This window comes from Podarcis vaucheri (assembly GCF_965113315.1).
Source record: "Podarcis vaucheri genome assembly, chromosome: 10".
Classification (NCBI taxonomy): domain Eukaryota; kingdom Metazoa; phylum Chordata; class Lepidosauria; order Squamata; family Lacertidae; genus Podarcis; species Podarcis vaucheri.
In genome coordinates, this window is record NC_138748.1 from 19,861,148 (window position 1) to 19,880,924 (window position 19,777).

The 19,777-nt window shown below is 44.5% G+C and overlaps 1 protein-coding gene across 4 annotated transcripts in view; it reads right to left on the reverse strand.

The window, feature by feature from the left end:
* ST7 (suppression of tumorigenicity 7) overlaps nucleotides 1-19,777 on the reverse strand; it is a 92,670-nt gene that overhangs the window by 32,648 nt on the left and 40,245 nt on the right. For all 4 annotated transcript variants that reach the window (XM_082239729.1, XM_082239728.1, XM_082239731.1 and 1 more), the window contains exons 2-4: nucleotides 7,236-7,318; nucleotides 2,703-2,862; nucleotides 775-829 (exon numbers count right to left, since the gene is read on the reverse strand). In XM_082239729.1, coding sequence (XP_082095855.1) covers nucleotides 775-829; nucleotides 2,703-2,862; nucleotides 7,236-7,318 — 298 coding nt within the window. The remainder of the gene's footprint in view (nucleotides 1-774; nucleotides 830-2,702; nucleotides 2,863-7,235; nucleotides 7,319-19,777) is intronic.

Here is a 19,777-nt window from a genome sequence, read left to right on the forward strand (position 1 = left end):
CAGTGGTGCCCCGGAAGACGAATGCTTCGCAAGACGGAAAACCCACTAGACGAAAGGGTTTTCTGTTTTGGAGGCGCTTCGCAAAACGAATTTCCCTATGGGCTTCCTTCGCAAGACGAAAACCCATAGGGAAATCTCCAGGACAGCGGGGAAGCGCAGCGCGTCTTCCCCACTGTCCTCGGACCTCCTCCGAAGGCTGGCGGTGGGGAGAAAAGCCCTTCTCCCCGCGCCAGCCTTCGGAAGGCTGCTCCGAAGGCTGGAGGTGGGGCGGAAAGCCCTTCTCCCCGCGCCAGCCTTCGGATGGCTGTCCTGAAGACTTGCAGTGGGAGGAGGGTTTTCCTTCCCACCACCAACATTCAGAATGCTGTTCTGAATGTTGGCGTTGGGGAGGAAAAACCCTCCTCCCACCGCAAGCCCCGGGAACAGAGGAGAAGCGCTGCGCCCCTTCCCCTCTGTTCCCGTACCTGTCCTGAAGGCTTGCGGTGGGGAGAATAGCCCTTCTCCGCACCGCCAGCCTGGCAAGCGGTTTCCATAGGAACGCATTAATTGATTTTCAATGCATTCCTATGGGAAACCGTGCTTCGCAAGACGAAAAACTCGCAAGAAGAAAAAACTTGCGGAACGAATTAATTTCATCTTGCGAGGTATATGTGAAACCTGTCCACTGTGCTGCTCGGATAAGCCCCAAGTTATTCTGTGACAATGAACGAGTGCTCAAACATAACTTTTAAAAGTGGCTACTGTGCTTGAATGACAATTCTGTGCAGCACTTACCGGTTATATTCAGCTCCTCTAAACAGGTTTAGTGGATTTCGCCAGACTTTGCATTCTGTAACAATGGAAAAATATATACGCCTTCTAATTACCAGTTAATGCTACTGTTTATTTGAAAACAAAATTGCCTTCAAATTAAGTCATTCCAGGTGCATTCCAAGCATCTAAAAGAATACCAGGCGACTATACAGGTGGTATCCAACAGATGGGCGCCATTGGAGGGCCTGTGATTTGCCCACGGTATATACATCTGGAGTGCTTCTGTGACCCAATGAATTATTAGTACATATATGAACAAATGAAGCTGGCATGCTGATTCAGACCACTGTTCCATCAGTCCTTGCATTGTCTGCTTTGATGGCGACAGTCCTCCAAAATTTCAGAGAGAGATTGTTCACAGCCCTCCTATTTCTAACTGTGAAATGGCCCGGAAGTTAGTTGTTGCCAGCATTATTCTGTTCCAAAAACCAAAGACTGTGTTGTGGGACATGTAGATTTGTATGTCTGAATAACCTGCCCAGTACAAGTAGTATTACCTAGAAGAGGGAAGTAGCAGGTGCTGGAAATTCATCCACCTTTAGCAGAAAGTGTGTGTAAATTAATTGGTATGCTAATTTACAAGAATCATGAGAATTGTTGTAGAGGGGGCTTATTAAGAGTTCCCAGAGTTTTTGACTGGGACTCATGGTAGTTAAAGAAGACTTTGGGGAGCGATATATGTGTAGATGTGATTTATATCGTATTGACTTTTCTGGCTTATAGATATAAACATGTGGCACTATAGCCAGTGGCAGGGGGGCAATGCTTACCTGATCTCCCACCACTGGTGTTGTTGCAGTTTATTTGTTGTTGCAAATGCACTCGTAGGAAAAGCATGGATATCTTTTGTTATGATGGCACTTTTTGGGGGGTGAGGGTGGGATGGGGAATACATATTATATGTACCTACAGGACTGCCTCTCCTGGTATGCCCTGCGGAGGACCTTAAGGTCCACAAATGACAACACTTTGGAGGTCCCAGGTCACAAGGTGGTTAAATTGGTCTCAACTAGGGCCAGGGCCTTTTCAGTACTGGCCCCAACTTGGTGAAACGCTCTGTCAAGAGCCTAGGGCCCTGCGGGACTTGACATCTTTCCGCAGGCCTGCAAGTAACAGCTGTTCCGCCTGGCCTTTGGTTTGGACTCAGTCTAACCCTTATGTTTCCCTCCCCTTACGGTTTTGATCTATGGGCTACTTTTAAAATGAGGCTGCATTTTAAATTGCATTTTAACCTGTATTTTAAATTGGTTCCCCCCTAGTATGTTTTTATTGTAATTTTACTGGTGTTAGCCGCCCTGAGCCCGGATCTGGCCAGGGAGGGCAGGGTATAAATAAAATTTATTATTATTAGCCAGAAAAGTCTGACACCAGGATGAAGGAACACTAGGAGCAGATTCAACTGGGGAAAAGTCGACTTGGTGAATAAATTCATTCCTAAAACCACTCATGTTTCAATTTCTTTTTATGTCAAGTGCTAACACTGTTCCATTTCAAAGTCAAAAATGGAAGCTTGCAGGCGAGAAGATATGTAGCTAATCGTTTGCTCTAGGTGGCTTCTGAAGTGATATGCTATTCGAGTTCTTGCAAAGTTTGTTCCGCTTCCTCTGCCAGAACAAAACAAGCTACAAATAGATTGGAGGCAGTAATTCACTTCCCCTAGGGAGCCACTGGTTGAAGGACCCCAAGTTGCCTCTGAGATCAGCATCCATACATGAAGGCTGGAACATGAGCGATAATAGAACACTTAAAAAAAGAAAAGAAAAACGGAATCCAGGACATTACAGGTTTGCTGTCAATAGTAATAAGCATAACCCATGATCGTTCTTGCATTTTAAAAGGACATACTACTATAGTTAACAATCTGCGCAGGACAAGCGGAGTTGTCTTACCTGAGACACTCTGCCGATTTGCATCAGAATCCCCGTTGCTTGTATTTGAGTTGCTGGGCGAGTTGTTGTCCACCCCTCCCAGCAGAGGGCGCAAGTGACTCACCGAGACTTGCTCAATGAACGAGGTCCCATACTTGCGAAAATACCACCACTCAAATATCTAAAAACAGAAGCAAATATGTGCATTCATTAGTTTGCTTTCCTTAACTCCAGAGTAATTTCCACTGGCCACTTGTGTTTTCTTTTAAGCTCTGATTCTATATTTAAAGGTATTTTTTTGGGTGAATTGTTATCCTTATTTATTCCGTATATAGTGCCGTCAGTATATGCGGTGTTGCTTTATAAATCATAACCTTGCAGAGATTGATTGGGTGCTACACCAAGAGCCACCAACATACTAAAACAGGCTTTATGGAAAACAGGTGGTGTGGGAGAGACACAAGGAGAAACTGTTTGAAAGAGTATTTGGAAAGGATGCCTATTCCAAATTCAGTTTAAAGACACAAAACGAAGAGAAGACAGAACAGGGGCCTCAAAGTTGCTCACTGACATTTAGCACCTGGACAGCTTACCTCAGTTGGTTAGAGCGTGGTGCTGATAATGCCAAGGTTGCAGGTTCGATCCCTGTATGGGACAGCTGCATTTTCCTGCATAACGGGGGGTTGGACTAGATGACCCTCAGGGTCCCTTCCAACCCTACGATTCTATGATTCTAGGTGACTGAGCAGGAACCTAGTTCCTTGCCCCCAGCTATGGTGAGATGCACGGGATTTCTATTTAAATTATGGTATTTATTTCTGAATTTGCATCTATAAATATAAATTAGCATATGCAACTTATATGCAAACCTGTGACCGCTTTTCATCCCCTTGTTTAGTGATGCATTTCTTCTTTTGGTGATGCATAAGTGGCCACCTATCATTGGCAAACATATGATGGGAAATAATTGCAAAGCCACAGAGAGCTTTAAACAGAAGGGCCAGGGGTCTGTGCTCGATACAGAAGCAACCAAGAAGCTATTTCTCACCTATTGCTCATAATTTCCCTTAAAAAGCTGCAAATATCCATCTATCCATTCCTGGGTCTGTCTCACCTCCCTGCTCTGGAGCTACTTGGAGTACAGTGGTGCCCCGCAAGACGAATGCCTCGCAAGACGAAAAACTCGCTAGACAAAAGAATTTTCCGTTTTTTGAGTCGCTCCGCAGACGAATTTCCCTATGGGCTTGCTTCGCAAGACGAAACGTCTTGCGAGTTTGTTTCCTTTTTCTTAAAGCCGCTAATAGCCACTAAGCCGTTAATAGCCGCTAATAGCCGTGCTTCGCAAGACGAAAAAACCGCAAGACGAAGAGACTCGCGGAACAGATTAATTTCGTCTTGTGAGGCACCACTGTACTTAATTAGCCACAGGATTAATCCCTGGCATCTCAAGTTAAAGCAGCTCAGGTGGCAGAGCTAAGAAAGGCCTGAAATATTCAAGAGCTGCTGCCAGTCCGAGCAGACAATACTGGGCTGAATGATCCGATTCATAGAAGTCAACGTTATATGCTAAGAGGGAAATACCTAGCCAGTTATTACGAAGAGGCTTCTTTGCTGGTTTCTGTCCTTTTCATAGATCTACTGCAGATATTCTCCACCATTTTTGTGTGTGTGTGTTGGTTGCCATTTGCCTCCCCCACCCCCAAAATGTCCTGGAATGATGCAATATTGTGGAGAGTGAAAAATGGTGGCCACGCTGCTCAACACGGTTGCAACACCAACAACTTTAAAGGGGGGCGGAGAGAAAGCAGCTCCATGACTTCTGCTGACAAGCCCCACCCCTGTGAAACTGGAGAAATTTGGTGAAATGGCATCCCCTAAAACTTCTCTGTCTGCAAATAGGTTGCAGAATTAAAAGGGGAATGTTTGCATACAGTGCTCTTTTATGTATCCTGAATAGGATCTGCATTGAATAGCTGTTTGGGGTGAGTTATGTGAATTGAATATATGTTTGGGGTGATTCTTTAACATCAACTTCGTTGGACTGGTCGTGTTGTGCGGATGCCTGATGATAGTCTTCCAAAGCAACTACTCTATTTCTGAACTTAAAAATGGAAAGCGTAAATGCTGGTGGTCAACAAAAGAGGTTTAAAGACTGTCTCAAGGCAAATCTTAAAAAACGTAGTTTAAACACCAACAACTGGGAAACACTTGCTAATTGGAGAACAGCCTCTACCAAAGGTGCCATGGGCTTTGAAGGCACTCGAACTCAGGACGCAAGGGAGAAACATGCTAAGAGGAAGGCAAGCTTGCCAAATCAAGCTTGCCATGATCAACTCCCACCTGGAAACCAATGTCCCCACTGTGGAAGGACATGTGGGTCCAGAATTGGCCTCCACAGTCACTTACGGGCTCATTGTTAAAACCGTGCTTATGGAAGACAATCTTACTCGGCTACGAGTGATCGCCAAAGAGAGAGAAGAAAGAAGAATGTGAGGGGAGCCCAAACTGACCCCGGCACTTTCTCGACCCCTTCTCAGTAGTCTTACATTACAACGTACATCACAGCACAAAGCAAATCGTAACGCCGTAGTGTAAACAGCAGCAGCACTAAAGCAGCTGTAGTATCTGACCCCTTTTCCTACATTTGTGGGACCTCTGGCCCAAAGTGTGCTTGCAAAGGATGTAGCTGTAAGCCAGCTGCTTTCTCCATATGACGTTGGGTGACATGCCTCAGCCATCACATGCCCTTGCCATATCCTGCCCACCTACTACAGCCAAGCATACCGTAACTTTTTAGCACCATTGAGTGCAGGGCTATCACTCATCTTCATACTTGTATCCTGGCTTGGCAGCAACCGAAACAGTTTACAGTTATTACTTAAATAATTATTCAGCGTGGTTAAAACAAAATATTGAACAATTTCAGTATCTATCAACTCTGATTCTAAAGAAAGGCATAATGAAATGATAAAAATATATAAATTAATATAACTGCCAATATCCCTGAGCTAGCAGTACAAGAAATAAAATAGTAAGGGCTGCTTCCCCATCGCCACATCTTAATGCAATGTAATGCATGGCTGATAAATTAAAACAATGTGAATATTCTTAATTACTTCCAGTTTAAAGTTATCAGTATTATCGTTATTTGCATATGAAAAGGAAGGCAGCCAAACACTAATTTCTCTCTGTGAATTCCTGCAAAAATGGCCAAGTCGTGCTTTGAAAGCCTTCACCTTACTGTCCTAATTGTTGGGTCTCTTTAAAAAAACAACAACAGACAGCTCCTCTTACTATAGTATCTACTCTCCAAGCCTCTTTTGTTCACACCTACAAGGGAACTTTTAATTTCTCTGAAGGCTAACCATATGCCTTGAGGTGCTATCTGTTCAAGGAATACTCAGGATACAGTAATTAATTCCATAATGATCTCCCTCTTGCTTGAAAACAACAAGGCAAGGGAAGGTCTCTAAACCCTTTGGCAAATGTCGTTATTCTTCAGAGATTTCTTTTGTGAATAAGCCTTAAGTAGCAGCGAGAGGCGCTGAAGAGAGATTGCAGCTCTGCTGAACACATTGTCTGCATGCACTGGAACACATGCACTGGAAGGCATGAATTCCAAAGCAGGCAAAAAGTCTAAGGCCCAATGCTTGGCATCTCCAGGTAGGTCTCTTGAACCCCTCTTGAACCCCTGAAGAGCTGCTGGCAGTCAGTCTACTAGAGGGTTCCAGTGACAGAAGTCAAGCTCAATAAGGATGACTGTTTTAGGTGACTAAGCTTTCTTAAAAAAAACTTTCTCAGGAAGATACCCAATATAATGCTCAGGGTGGAGTTACCTTCAGTGAATTGAGGTCCAGGACTTTTAACAAAACCCACTACAGTTGTACCTTGGTTGTTGAACCCCTGGAACTCAGACATTTTGACTCCAGAATGCCGCAAACCCAGAAGTGATTGTTTATGAACGTTCTTTTGGAACCCAAACGTTCGACAGGGCTTCTGCGGCTTCCGACTGGTAGACTCGGATTGGATATATGTGTAAATAAACCATATATCATAAAGACACCACAGTCTCCACTGTGTCTCATTGCCCAACAGAGGACACAGACTGTGGGCTAAGCAACCCCTGAAATCCCTTGGAGACTGAGGTGGCATGGCACAATATAAATAGGATTTTAAACAATGTACTGATTTTGAACTCTGCTGCAGAAAACGCTGTGGTGGTTCCTATTGGCTAGGGGTTTAAAAGATGGGATTGGCCAATATGAGAAGATTGACAGAAACAGGTTGGCAAGTGAAGCTCTCTACAGCTGAAAATGGAAGCACGCAAGGCACGAATTTTGTCTTTCGAAAATGAAATTTTAGGTTTGAAGATGCTAGAGACCACACAGCCCATGGCAAATGCAAATTCATTTAGGTACACAGAGACACAAAGTTGGAGGCAGGTGTGTAGGGAAGAAATAGCAAGAAAGATCAGATTTATTTATTTTTTACATGTGGAATCTGACGTTCAAAAGTTTATAGGCAGAAGTAGTAAAATGCAACAATTTTACTCACCAAAATAAGCCCTGATATTAATGAAGAAGTTCCTGTGAGAGCAACGTAGAACTTGGGCGTCAGTGTGTTCAAAAACATACTCACTAAAAGAGAAAAAGAAAACCACTTAGTATAGGACATTTTCTAACCTTTTGCAGTTCCAACATTTGCAAGTCAAGTTAAAAGAAAATTTCTTGCTTTTTGAAAACATCAGAAACCAGAGCATGTTGCATTCTATACGAAAGCTTAAAGGTAAAGGTAAAGGTAAAGGGACCCCTGACCATTAGGTCCAGTCGTGACAGACTCTGGGGTTGCGGCGCTCATCTCGCTTTACTGGCCGTGGGAGCCGGCATACAGCTTCCAGGTCATTTGGCCAGCCTGACTAAGCCGCTTCTGGTGAACCAGAGCAGCGCACAAAAATGCCGTTTACCTTCCCGCCGGAGCGGTACCTATTCATCTACTTGCACTTTGACGTGCTTTCAAACTGCTAGGTTGGCAGGAACAGGGACCGAACAACGGGAGCTCACCCTGTCGCGGGGATTCGAACCGCCAACCTTCTGATCGACAAGTCCTAGGCTCTGTGGTTTAACCCACAGCGCCACCCGCGAAACCTTAATGCTTCCTATATCCAGCACAAAGCTGGACTAGAGAGGGCAGAGCAACATAAAGGCATTCAATCCTTTGCTTCTGCAATCTATCTAGGCAGCTTTAATCTGCCTTCTGGAAATGACATGAAAGACAGAGATTAACGAAAAACCTAACGTTGACTGCCAAATACATTCAGCATCCTTCTGCCAGCATATAGATGCGAGCCAACAAAGTTATGCTAGTATCTTGCTCAACCTGTCTCCTGAGCGCTGTTCTGTATTACAGTGTTAACAAAACGTAGCAGGCAAGCACGGAAGATTTCATGTCAATACTTCCCTTTCAGATCCCTTGCGTTAGCTAAGCAGCTACAGGATGTCATAGCAAGGCAAAAGCACAGCCCAAGCCAAGTGTGATGCAGAAATGCTTTCGTTACAGAGAGTGACTGTTCCTGTATGTCACTGGCGCACAATGCTTTATGCCAGCACAATCAAAGGTTCTTAAGAATTTACTGTGCATGAAACCATTTGAACTGAAAGATGGGTCTTGTTTTAACAACTGGAGCTGCCTGCTGCACATCTTTCTAAACTTCACCTCTTTTGTCAACCCTTGTTTCTGTTCTTTAAAATCCCACCCCCTTAGTTGCATGTCTTTAGGGAGGGAAGGAAATTATTGCATAAATTGGAATTTAAAAACAGCACAGCAAAAAACCCAAAAACCCTCTGGGAGAACATTTTTCAGTTCACCTGTATGCAATGCCAGTAATTTCCACATCTTGCAGTGCAGACCATAATATAGGGGTGGTCATCCCGTAAGCCTCATGACCAAATGGGAATTAGAACTTGTGTTTTCCCAGTAATAGCCCCCAAATCTAATCACCTTGGACTCCCTTTACTGTCTGCTTCTGCTGCCTGAGCAGGAATAGAACAACTTCAAGCAAAAGGGGAAAGTTGGCTTAGTCACCAGTGCCATGCCTTTTCCCAGCCCCTTCCTCAAAGATCCACTCTCTTATTGTTTACTCATTTAGAAACGTACACCCCCAAAGCTTCAGTATACCTGAAGGAGCATCTCCACCCCCATCATTCAGCCTGGACACTGAGGTCCAGCTTCAAGGGCCTTCTGGCAGTTCCGTCCCTGCGAGAAGTGAGGTTACAGGGAAACAGGCAGAGGGCCTTCTTGGTAGTGGCACCCACCCTGTGGAACGCCCTCCCACCAGATGTCAATGAAATAAACAACTATCTGACTTTTAGAAGACATCTGAAGGCAGCCCTGTTTAGGGAAGTTTTTAATGTCTGGTGTTTTATCTTATTTTTAATATTCTGCTGGGAGAAGCCCAGAATGACTGGGGAAACCCAGCCAGATGGGCGGGATATAAATTAAAAAATATTATTATTATTATGCTTTTTTTTAAAAAAAGATTTGATTTTCTTTTACTAAGCACAAACCACAACCTGCTTCAGACAGCATATTAAAAACATTTTGAGGGAGCTTGCTTAGCCGTCAGAGCCTTCCCAAGGTGATGGCTGGGAGCCACGCAAGAGCTGCTTAAAAACTGCCAGTGCCCAAGGAGGGCTGGGATGCAAGACCTAGGTGTCAGAGCTGAGATGTGTACAGAAACACACCAGAGCCAGGAAGACCCTGTTGCGTATCCCAACATACAAAACTCTTTGTAGCCCTTTATGGAAGTTCAACAGGCCCCAAGGCCTGCGGAGGGGAGGAGTGCATGGTTTGAGAATACTTCAAGTTGCAGCAGCAATAGATACTGCAGCGACACACAAAATCAAAGGCTCTGGGGTTCAAGCCTTGGCAGGTCCTAATGAGACTCGCTCTCAGTTGTAAATCCGTGTTTGCACTTTACCAACACGCACTGTAAAGAGGGGCTTGAAAGGCCAAATTTTCTTCTCAGTAACAAAGCTAGGAAAACAAGTGTTCTAGCCTAAATGTGCTACAGTGGTACCTCAGGTTAAGTACTTAATTCGTTCCGGAGGTCCGTTCTTAACCTGAAACTGTTCTTAACCTGAAGCACCACTTTAGCTAATGGGGCCTCCCGCTGACGCCGCACAATTTCTGTTCTCATCCTGAAGCAAAATTCTTAACCCGAGGTACTATTTCTGGGTTAGGGGAGTCTGTAACCTGAAGCGTATGTAACCCGAGGTACCACTGTAATTTTTTATGTAAATGATTCCCCCACTCCTGTCACCTTTCTTTTTTTTTAAGGAATCTTCAACTGTATGAGTTCTAGTAGTATAGCCAAGACACATCATGGAGAACTAGTCCAATACGCATCATCTATGTAAACTCATGAGTTACTTGTCTGTCTTCAATCTTTGGATTCCTCAGTGGTCCAGTTCTTATCTCACTCTGGGATTTTAAATCTTTCTTAACCCGCAGGAGAGTGGAGGAATCGGGATCAAACAGCATCTTCACACATATTTTAAACATGAGACACTAGCATGGCCAATCTACTCAAGACCATGTTCCCTTCCCATAATTTCCTTCATCCAAAGACCACACAAACCCTTCTACCTCATTTACTCATCAACTAATTCATTGATTTATTGTACTGTATTTATTGTCACACAGTACAAATACAGGAACGTTGTGATACTAAGGTGGGGGGAAATGTTGTGAGTGTACAGTGGTACCTCTGGATACAAATGGGATGCGTTCCGGATCCCCGTTCACATCCCGAAGCAAATGTAATCTGCACCTGCGGATTGCGATTCACCACTTCCGCGCATGCGCGTGACGTCATTTTGACCGTCTGCGCATGCGTGAGCAGCAAAACCCGGAAGTAATGCATTCCGTTACTTCCAGGTCGCCATGGAGCACAACCCGAAAGCGCTCAACCTGAAGCATATTTAACCCGATGTATGACTGTATTTAATAAAAACTTTTTATCAAATTCTTTAGTTTTCTAACTGCAAGGTTTGGCTGGGATTCTGTGTGAGACAGAAAAAACATCCCCCCTAATTGTATAATAATATTTTTAGCTGAATAATATTTTAGCAGTGTCCCTGTTTGGAGGTATTACACCCGATGCTCATTTCCTTGTTTCAAGGGCAGCAACCATCCGGTTTCCTTTTTTTCTTGTAGGACGAAAACGCACAGTTCGTCAGGCTCCAGTTCCTATAAAATGCAGCTGCAGAAGAGTCAACGCGCCACATGAATCTAAATGCTTGCTAAACAGGCCCTTGCCAGGCAGCTGCAATTATGCTACATCTCTAAACTGCTGCACTAATTTATTTCACTGCATATTAGGCTCACTAGATGAGACGGTGCTATGGAGAGCAACAAAGGAAATAAGTGCTGCTTGCCATAAAACATTTGACAGAGCTATAAAAAATGATCAGTATCTTGGCATATGCGGCTGTCTCAACGAGCCAGGAGGAGCATTCAATTGCTAGACCTTTGCGGGGAGCGCTAACTATGATAACAGGTTCTTGCATTAAAGAACTAACTTAGTTGGTCTTTAAGGTGCTACTGGAAGGAATTTTTTTATTATGATAACAGGCTTCTTCTCCATTTTAATATATGCATCCTGTTATGACAAAAGTTGTATTTGTCAAGAAATGCCACAAATCCCTCTCCAACATTTATTTTTTGTCAATATTTCCATAATCTAAACAATATGCATAAGGAAGCACATATGATTATTATTTTCCTGGTTGTCATACAATTTGATTTCAGTCAAAAGCACTTTGTCAATGAGTGTGTGTGCGTGTGTGTGTGGGAGAGAGTTATAGTAGTTCCTCACTATGGGTACGTATCCTGTTTACATGGCACAAAGGTTTATGAGGTTAAGCTTTATTGAGAGCAAAGCCAATGAGCTAAAACCCATTATCGGGAGTCATTTAATGTGATTAATGGCTTTGGTTCTTTGCAAACACCTGGTCAGCACATTTCTCTCTTCTTCTTGTACAGAGGGTTTCCACCGTCTCTTGAGAAAAGCAGAGCAACTCCAGCTGCACTGATTCTATGTGCTTTCAGTGTTTACAAGAAAGGTGGCTGATTATGACCTATGGTCAGTGCAAAAACACTGAACGACAGCAAACAGTACCTTTGCCAGCTGCAAGATCTCCCTCATATTGACACCTCAGGGTTCTCCCAGAATACTCACTTATTGAGTATTCGTCCTGATTTGTTTGCAGGGAGATTAGAAGATGTTGGTTAGTTAATTAGAATTACAGTCGTACCTCAGAAGTCAAACGGAATCCATTCCAGAAGTTTGTTTGACTTCCAAAACGTTCAGAAACCAAGGCGCAGCTTCTGATTGGCTGCAGGAAGCTCCTGCAGCCAATTGGAAGCCGCAGAAGCCCCGTCAGACATTCGCCTTCCAAAAAAGCTCACAAACCAGAACAATCACTTCCAGGTTTATGGGGTTCAGGAGCCAAAACGTCCGAGTTCCAGGGCATTCAGGATACAAGGTATGACTGCATTTCTTTTTTTTTTTTTTACTGAGAGGTTAGAAGATATTACATTAAAGTAAATGAAATCCCACACTTTCCAGGGCATTTCCCCATTACTTTCCATACTGCAAAAAGCCCAGACTTTTTGGGAAGCGTGTTTGTTTCACAAGGCTTTCCAATCAACTGTAAGAGTATGATCTGAATTGGCCTGTATGTATCCCACCCGAAAATAGCAAAAAGTCAGGAAACGCCCCAAGTCTTCCATGAAGAATCTTGGATTAAAGGCTGAATCCTAATACAATAATCCTTCCATATGTATCCACGGCTTAAGTAGAAAACACACATTTGAATTTGATGTTTAAGTTTTAGCTCCACCCTGCTTTCCTCTGTCCCATTGAGCTCTCCCATTACGACCATTTGCTTTCTTTTAAAAAGCAGATGATGATGATGATACAAAGACACCTCTTGAGCATATACAGAATGACTTCCCTTCTACATTAAGCAACTACAATCTACCCGCACACACTGAGAATGAAGGAATGGGTCTGATAGTAGACCTCCCACAATAAGCTTTCTTGAATGTATTCTGATGACACAGCTCAGAGAGTTTTTTGAAACATTATAAAATGTGTAAATTTGCACACAGTCATATAACTTAGGGGGTGGGGGAAATCTCCTGGATAGCTTCAGCTGTCCAGTTTTCATCTCAGCGGGGGGGGGGGCACACTGCTGTAGAAATGGAGGAAAATCTTCCCACGCTTTCCAAGAGTAAGGGGGGGGGGGGAGCCTGCTATGGTGCCACAGCTACACTCTCCACACCAAGTTCCTCTCATGGAGGTAAAAGTCGGCAAAACAGTTCAAAGATAACTCTTGAATCTCGGAAAGAAAGGAAAAGCTCAAATCAAGAAGCCAGCATGCTGAAAATCAGACTCAAAAACACCAAAAGCTCCATGGAGACCAAGGCTATAATTATCGACAAGTAGGAGGTTTACACTTCAAGCTGCTTGACTGCTCAAGCTGCATTAGATCTTTTAAAAACCGTTAAACGTGTCTTCAACCGTCATGTGTTCTGGCAAACCGAATTACCATCAAAGCCATGACTGCTCACAGTCAAAAGCTAGGGTGTGATTTTGTAAAAAAAGTAGCTGAGCTTCTTAAATCTGCAACGTTTTCAAGTTGGGACTGGGTCCAACCCAAATGGCTCTTGCATTAACTGAAATGCATCATGCTGGCTGCTGTTTCTCACGTCTTCTTGACTTTGTTGCCCCCTGTGTAATTTCCCCCTCTTTCCCAGGGCCTGTTTTCTGAGCAGAGGGTTTACTTTACAGGATCCTGGAGCTAGCATTTGTTCTTGGGTTTCCCTGTTGGGAGTTCTAATTCTTGTTGGTACTATACATCATTAAGTTAAAAAGGAAACTCTGTTAAGGTTTCTGTTTTATCGTATTTGATGTTTGTTTGTAAGCTATGTGGGAAGTGGGGGTACAAATCCAAGTCCTATTAATTTTTCTTAGTAGCTACAGCTTAAATGTACATTTTAGTGCCTTTAAGTACTGATACGCATTGCTTTGATATCTCAGTAGCAGAAATGACATAAAGGTGTTGATTGACTACAACTCCCATCAGCTCCAACCAGCAAGGCCAGCAATCAGAGATGATGGGCATTGTAGTCCAGCAATATTTGGAGGGCACCACAATCACTATCCTAGCATAAAGTATCCTTTAGCAATAGTGGTCTGTGTTTACCACTGAAGCAGAGCAAATAGCAATCCGCAGAAACCCCAAATTCAGTTTGCTCTGATTCAGCGGTAAAACACAAATTTTCCTGGGGGAAAGGGGCAGAAGGAAGAAAAAAAACCCACTCAGACACAAACCTGGAAATCCCAGCCCTGTGTCTATAAATGCAGCACTAGGAAGTGTGGATAAGCCCTCATCTAAGCTAAAATAGTGCAAGACTCACTAAGGTATACATTTCCAAGGCCACATTCACACCATTAACTGAAAGCACTAAGATAAACAATCATGGCTCCCCCCCCAAGGAATTCTGGGAGTTGTAGTTTGTTAAGGGTGTTGGGAATTGCTAGGAGACACCCTATCCCCTCCCTTAGCTACAATTTCCAGAGTTAACTGGGAAGAGGGATTGGTTGGGATTCTAGGAATAATAAGTAATAACTCATGAAGACATTATTTTCAGGATTAGCTCTCTTTCAAAGATATCACAAGAAAAAAGATGTTGCAACATAGGAAATTAGTTCAGCTTTTGCTGTTGTTGTTTGGTTTTAAAGCCAAGGAAAGCTTTCTCAAAACGAAAACAGGCTTGGAAATAAAACTTACAGTTGTTGGGAGGGGGCTGTTTTGTTTTCAAGTGAGCGCACTTGGCTCGGAAACTGAAGTGGCTGTATACATTATTAAACATCACGGGCAGTTAAGGGAATAGCACTGATGACAGCTTAATGCCAGTAAGTGAAAGATGATCCACGTAGCGATCAGTTTTGCAGCAGCTTCTTAAAAGATTTTGGTTTTGGCAGCTGTCAAGAAACAGATGTTCCAAAGGTGAGGAGCAGCCACTGGGTTAGACACCTAGTTCTTCTGAGCAGCATTGCACCCATAGGAAGATGGAGGGAGAGGGAGAGACAGCTTCTCCATAATTCTGTAATAGCCCATGAAAAGCTCCTCCTGGATGTGTGAGGGGCCCTGTGTAAGTGTGGGAGTTTGTTCCGGAGGCTGCAGGGTAGAACAGGGGAATGTGTTCTCTCTCCTCAGTCTAGAGCAGCGGTTTCCAGCCTCTGGGTCCCCAGATGTTGTTGGACTACAACTCCCATCATCCCTGAGCTCTGGCCTTGCTAGCTAGGGGTGATGGGAGTTGTAGTCCAACAACATGTGGGGACCCACAGGTTGAGAAAGGCTGATCTAGAGACTCCACTGGATCTCACCCTCTTGCATGCACCAAAAGAGCCCTTTAATTTGCAGAAGGGACAACCTAGATCAGGCATAAGGGACCTGTGGCCAGATGTGGTTGCCCTCCCACCAGCTCCAGCCAATGGTCAGGAATGGTGGGGTCTGGAGTCCATCTGAAGGGACACAGGTTCTCCACCCCTTATTTAGATTCTCAACACACTCACCTCTTTCATACAGACTGGGCATACTGATGATTTAAAGAACGGTTATGCCCTTGGGCAGATTTTAGAGACTGGATGAGACATGGAGATAACGTCTCAGGGATGTGTACTCGGCAGAGAAAAAGTGCAACTGAAAACCTCAGGGGTGCTTTGTGTGCAAATGCATCACTCTGCTGAAAGTGTAAAATGTCTCATTTTATCAAGGGTTAGGGTTGCTTTTGATAACGTATTAGAATTAAATTTAACTGTAACACAGAAGTAAAAACACACACCAACTTATCAAGTGCCTGTGGACAAGAAGCGAAAAGCTATTCATACGTGTATTCCAAATAATAATGTATAATTAATTTATTATTGTTATTAAGACCTTTTCATATTTTGCAGCGTCTTTCACCAGGCTTCACCACTAAAGATAATTAACACTGTTAATTCTCTTAAGCTTATCTTAGATATACTTCCAGGTAGTTCAAGAAAGCGTTTGTAACTCAGTGGCAGAACACATTATTTTGGTTTGGTTTTTCGCAACCTTTGCTATAAGGGAGCCCTTCCAAGACAGCAGGGCGACCCCACCTGAGTCCTTTGAAAGCTGCTGTCAGTTGCAGGAGACAATACTGGGCTAAGTGCTCGTGGCAAACGTATTACAGCCCAAGGCTTGCTCTGACCCATGTTCAGCTCTGGGGGAAAGGTGTTACATGTCCAAGTGGACATGCCCCAAAGTGTAAAAAAGCCTTTCTGGAGAGAGGAAACAGCCTGCAAACTGGGCACCACCATCAAAAAGATCCTATCCCAAGCTGCCACCCACCATACCTCAGTTGGCAGAGGCACCCAGAGGTGAGCCACTGATCTCAATGCACAAGTTACCTAAAAATCTCAATGCATAAGCTACCTAAATTGGAGTAATTCGATCATCCAGGAACCCTGGTCATGAACTCTGTATGGATTTAAAAGATCAACACCAGCACTTTGAACCGTGCCTAGAACTTAACTGAGAGCCACTGCAGTGGCTTAAAGCAGGCCCAGCAAGCTTTTTCAGCCGTGAGCCAGTCCACCGTCCTTCAGACCATGTGGTGGGCCGGACTATATTTTTTGGGGGAGGGGGGATGAACGAATTCCTATGCCCCACAAATAACCCAGAGATGCATTTTAAATAAAAGGACATGTTCTAGTCATGTAAAAACATGCTGTAGGTTAACTGAGAGGCAAGGTCCAAGCCTAGTCCGTGCTCGATGATGCAATATGGAGGCAGTCCGTAAAAGTTGAAGCTGGGTGAAGGGCAGGGATCAGGCAGGAGGAACTGACAACCAACAACGTTGCTCCCACAACTTGGGACTGGCTTTTATCTGCCCCAAGGCATAGGGCGCCCCCAATCCTCAGGTGACCTGCCTCTCCTGGCCTGGAGGCTAGCACTCCTCCTGCGGGAACTTAGTTCCCTCCGCCTCTCTGCCCTGAGCCTCTGCAGCTCAGGAGAGGCTGGAGGGTTACTGGACCCAGAAGCAACCTCCTCTTCTCCTGATGGGGCTGAGAGTGGAGCACCTGCAGGCAATGGGTCCTCCATCACCTCAGGAGCCAGAGCAGACTCAGCTGGTGCCTGCACCTGAGGATCCAGCACAGGTGAGGACCCTTCAGGCTCATGCCCCAGCCCCGGATCAGCTGGTTCTGGAGGCGGGGAATCCTGTGAATCCGAATCCCAGGCCATCACACACGCTGATTCCCGGACCCTCTGCGGGCCGGATTGAGAAGGCGATTGGGCCTTAGGTTATGTACCCCTGGCTTAAAGACTGGCAAGGGGGTCCCCCATGCCTGAAAGGAATGTGCCTTGTTTTATTTCCAGAAGGCTATATCAAAACACTGTATGAATCAGGGATTCCTGCAGGACCTGTCTCAAACGTCCCCTTTGAAAGTGTGGAGTTACAATACTGTACTAGGAAAGCAAAACCAGCAGGTTATTTCAGTCTTGCTGCCGCTGCTGGACGCATGCTGAGGATTATTAGCTAAGCCCCAGAGAGTCATTACCTCTTTCCCTCAAGCAGGCTGATAGCAGGCTTTTCACCTGGGAGCTTCCTTGGGTTAATTTAATAGTCTTGTCTAGGAAAACCCTTCAGAGATTGCTCTGCAAATCCCAGCCAGAAGGCTAACAGAGATTAGCGTCGCTATGATCTTGCTGCCTGTGATTTTAAATATACTGTTCTGATTCATGTCCAGAGCTGCTAACGACTGTTACTCGGGGAGGAAGGGATGCAATGCAGAAAGAATATGGAAACACAAAAAACAACAACCAAGTTTCCTCTTGGAATGCTGCAGCTATGAAAAATAAGTATTTCATGTTGGTTGCTAATTGGAACCGTAAATCCAGAAGACGACTCTGTGGGTAGCAGGTAAAGCCGCGGCTCCAACCTGGTGGAACGCTCTGTCACAAGAGACTAGGGCCCTGCAGGACCTGACATCCTTCCGCAGGGCCTGCAAGACAGAACTGTTCCACCAGGCCTTTTGTCAGGGCGCAGCCTGACCCCCTCCTCTGGCAATCTGCACAAAATTTTGCTTGATGGTTGCAATTAATTTGATTTTAATTTGATTTAATTAATTTTATAATGAATGTTTTAGAATGTTGGACTATTTTGATTGTTGTTAGCCGCCCTGAGCCTGGCTTCGGCTGGGGAGGGCGGGATATAAATAAAATTTATTATTATTATTATTATTATTATTATTATTATTATTATTAGAATTTGAGATTTTGAGAATGGGGTCAATAACCTGTCAATATGGCACTGGGTTTATTTATTTATTTCATAAAATGTGTACCCCACCCGTGATTGTGAAAAGTTGCTTACATTACCTCAAAATGGTTTACAAAAGATAAAACAGTAAAAGCAAGACAAATCTACAACTTGATTTATAATCAATATTTTTTTAAAAAAACCAATCTAAAACATACCAGGGTTAAAATTACCTCAACTTCCAAAGCATCTGGTAGGCTGGTCTGAACAGAAATATTTTTAAAGGTAAAGGTAAAGGTACCCCTGCCCGAACGGGCCAGTCTTGACAGACTGTGGGGTTTGTGCGCCCATCTCACATTTATTGGCCGGGGGCCAGCGCTGTCCGGGGACACTTCCGGGTCACGTGGCCAGCGTGACATCGCTGCTCTGGCGAGCCAGAGCCGCACACGGAACGCCGTTTACCTTCCCGCTGGTAAGCGGTACCTATTTATCTACTTGCACCCGGAGGTGCTTTCGAACTGCTAGGTGGGCAGGCGCTGGGACCGAACAGCGGGAGCGCGCCCCGCCGCGGGGATTCGAACCGCCGACCTTTCGATCGGCAAGCCCTAGGCGTTGAGGCTTTAGCCCACAGCGCCACCCGCGTCCCTTAGAAATATTTTTAGCAGGCGCCAAAAAGAGTACAGTAAAGGTGCCTGATTGATCTCTTATTACCTCTTTTTGTCTTGTTGCCACCTCCAAAAAACCCACACCAATCCATTACCTTTAACTACCGTATTTTTCGCTCTATAAGACGCACCAGACCACACGCGCACCTAGTTTTTGGAGGAGGAAAACAAGAAAAAAAATATTCTGAATCTCAGAAGCCAGAACAGCAAGAGGGATCGCTGCGCAGTGAAAGCAGCAATCCCTCTTGCTGTTCTAGCTTCTGGGATAGCTGCGCAGCCTGCACTCACTCCATAAGACGCACCCAAATTTCCCCTTACTTTTTAGGAGGGGAAAAGTGAGTCTTACAGAGCAAAAAATACGGTACTTTTGTCAGGAAATAGTTTAGCAAATGGTTGGGGAAGGCCCATGGCTGAAGAAGGGGAAGCCACCTTTTCCGGGTAGCCATCAAAGGTCAAGAGAAAGCTACCTAGCAATGCAAGATCAATATAACCAGGCAGGTCACCCCTAGGGATGAGGCTGCACAATTAACATAGCTTAAGAGTTTTGTGATGATTATATAATTCTATAAATGGAAGGATAGCTTCTATTTGCTTCAGATAGAATGCTGGTCCTCAAGTGCTCCAGTGGAAAAGAGATCGCATTACTGTCCTCTGACTCAAGAGTACGGTACTTTAGTCCAACAGGAATCTAAAGTTGCGGAAATGGGCAAGTCCCTTTAAACAGAAGAGCTTCTCTCACTTGTGAGGACAGACAACCTTGTCTGTTGTCATTGGTTGCTGAAGCAACATTCTAAATTTGTTCCAGCTTAAGTGTCACACACAACTGACTGCTTCTGATTGCCTTGCCATGGCCCCTTTAGTCTACTAGAGCCACCACCTTGAGCAGGTTGGACCCACAAAATCATGCAACAGCGAAGAGGCTGCAGGAGTTTTACACATGGAGAATTGCCAAGTGCTTTGCTTCTGCTTTTCCTGCCTCTGTTGCAATGTGCAAAACGGAGGCTCTCGGCTGCGACAAGAACTGTAAGCTCCGGATAATGCCTGTAGAGGGTGGAATGTTCTCCGCAGCAACAA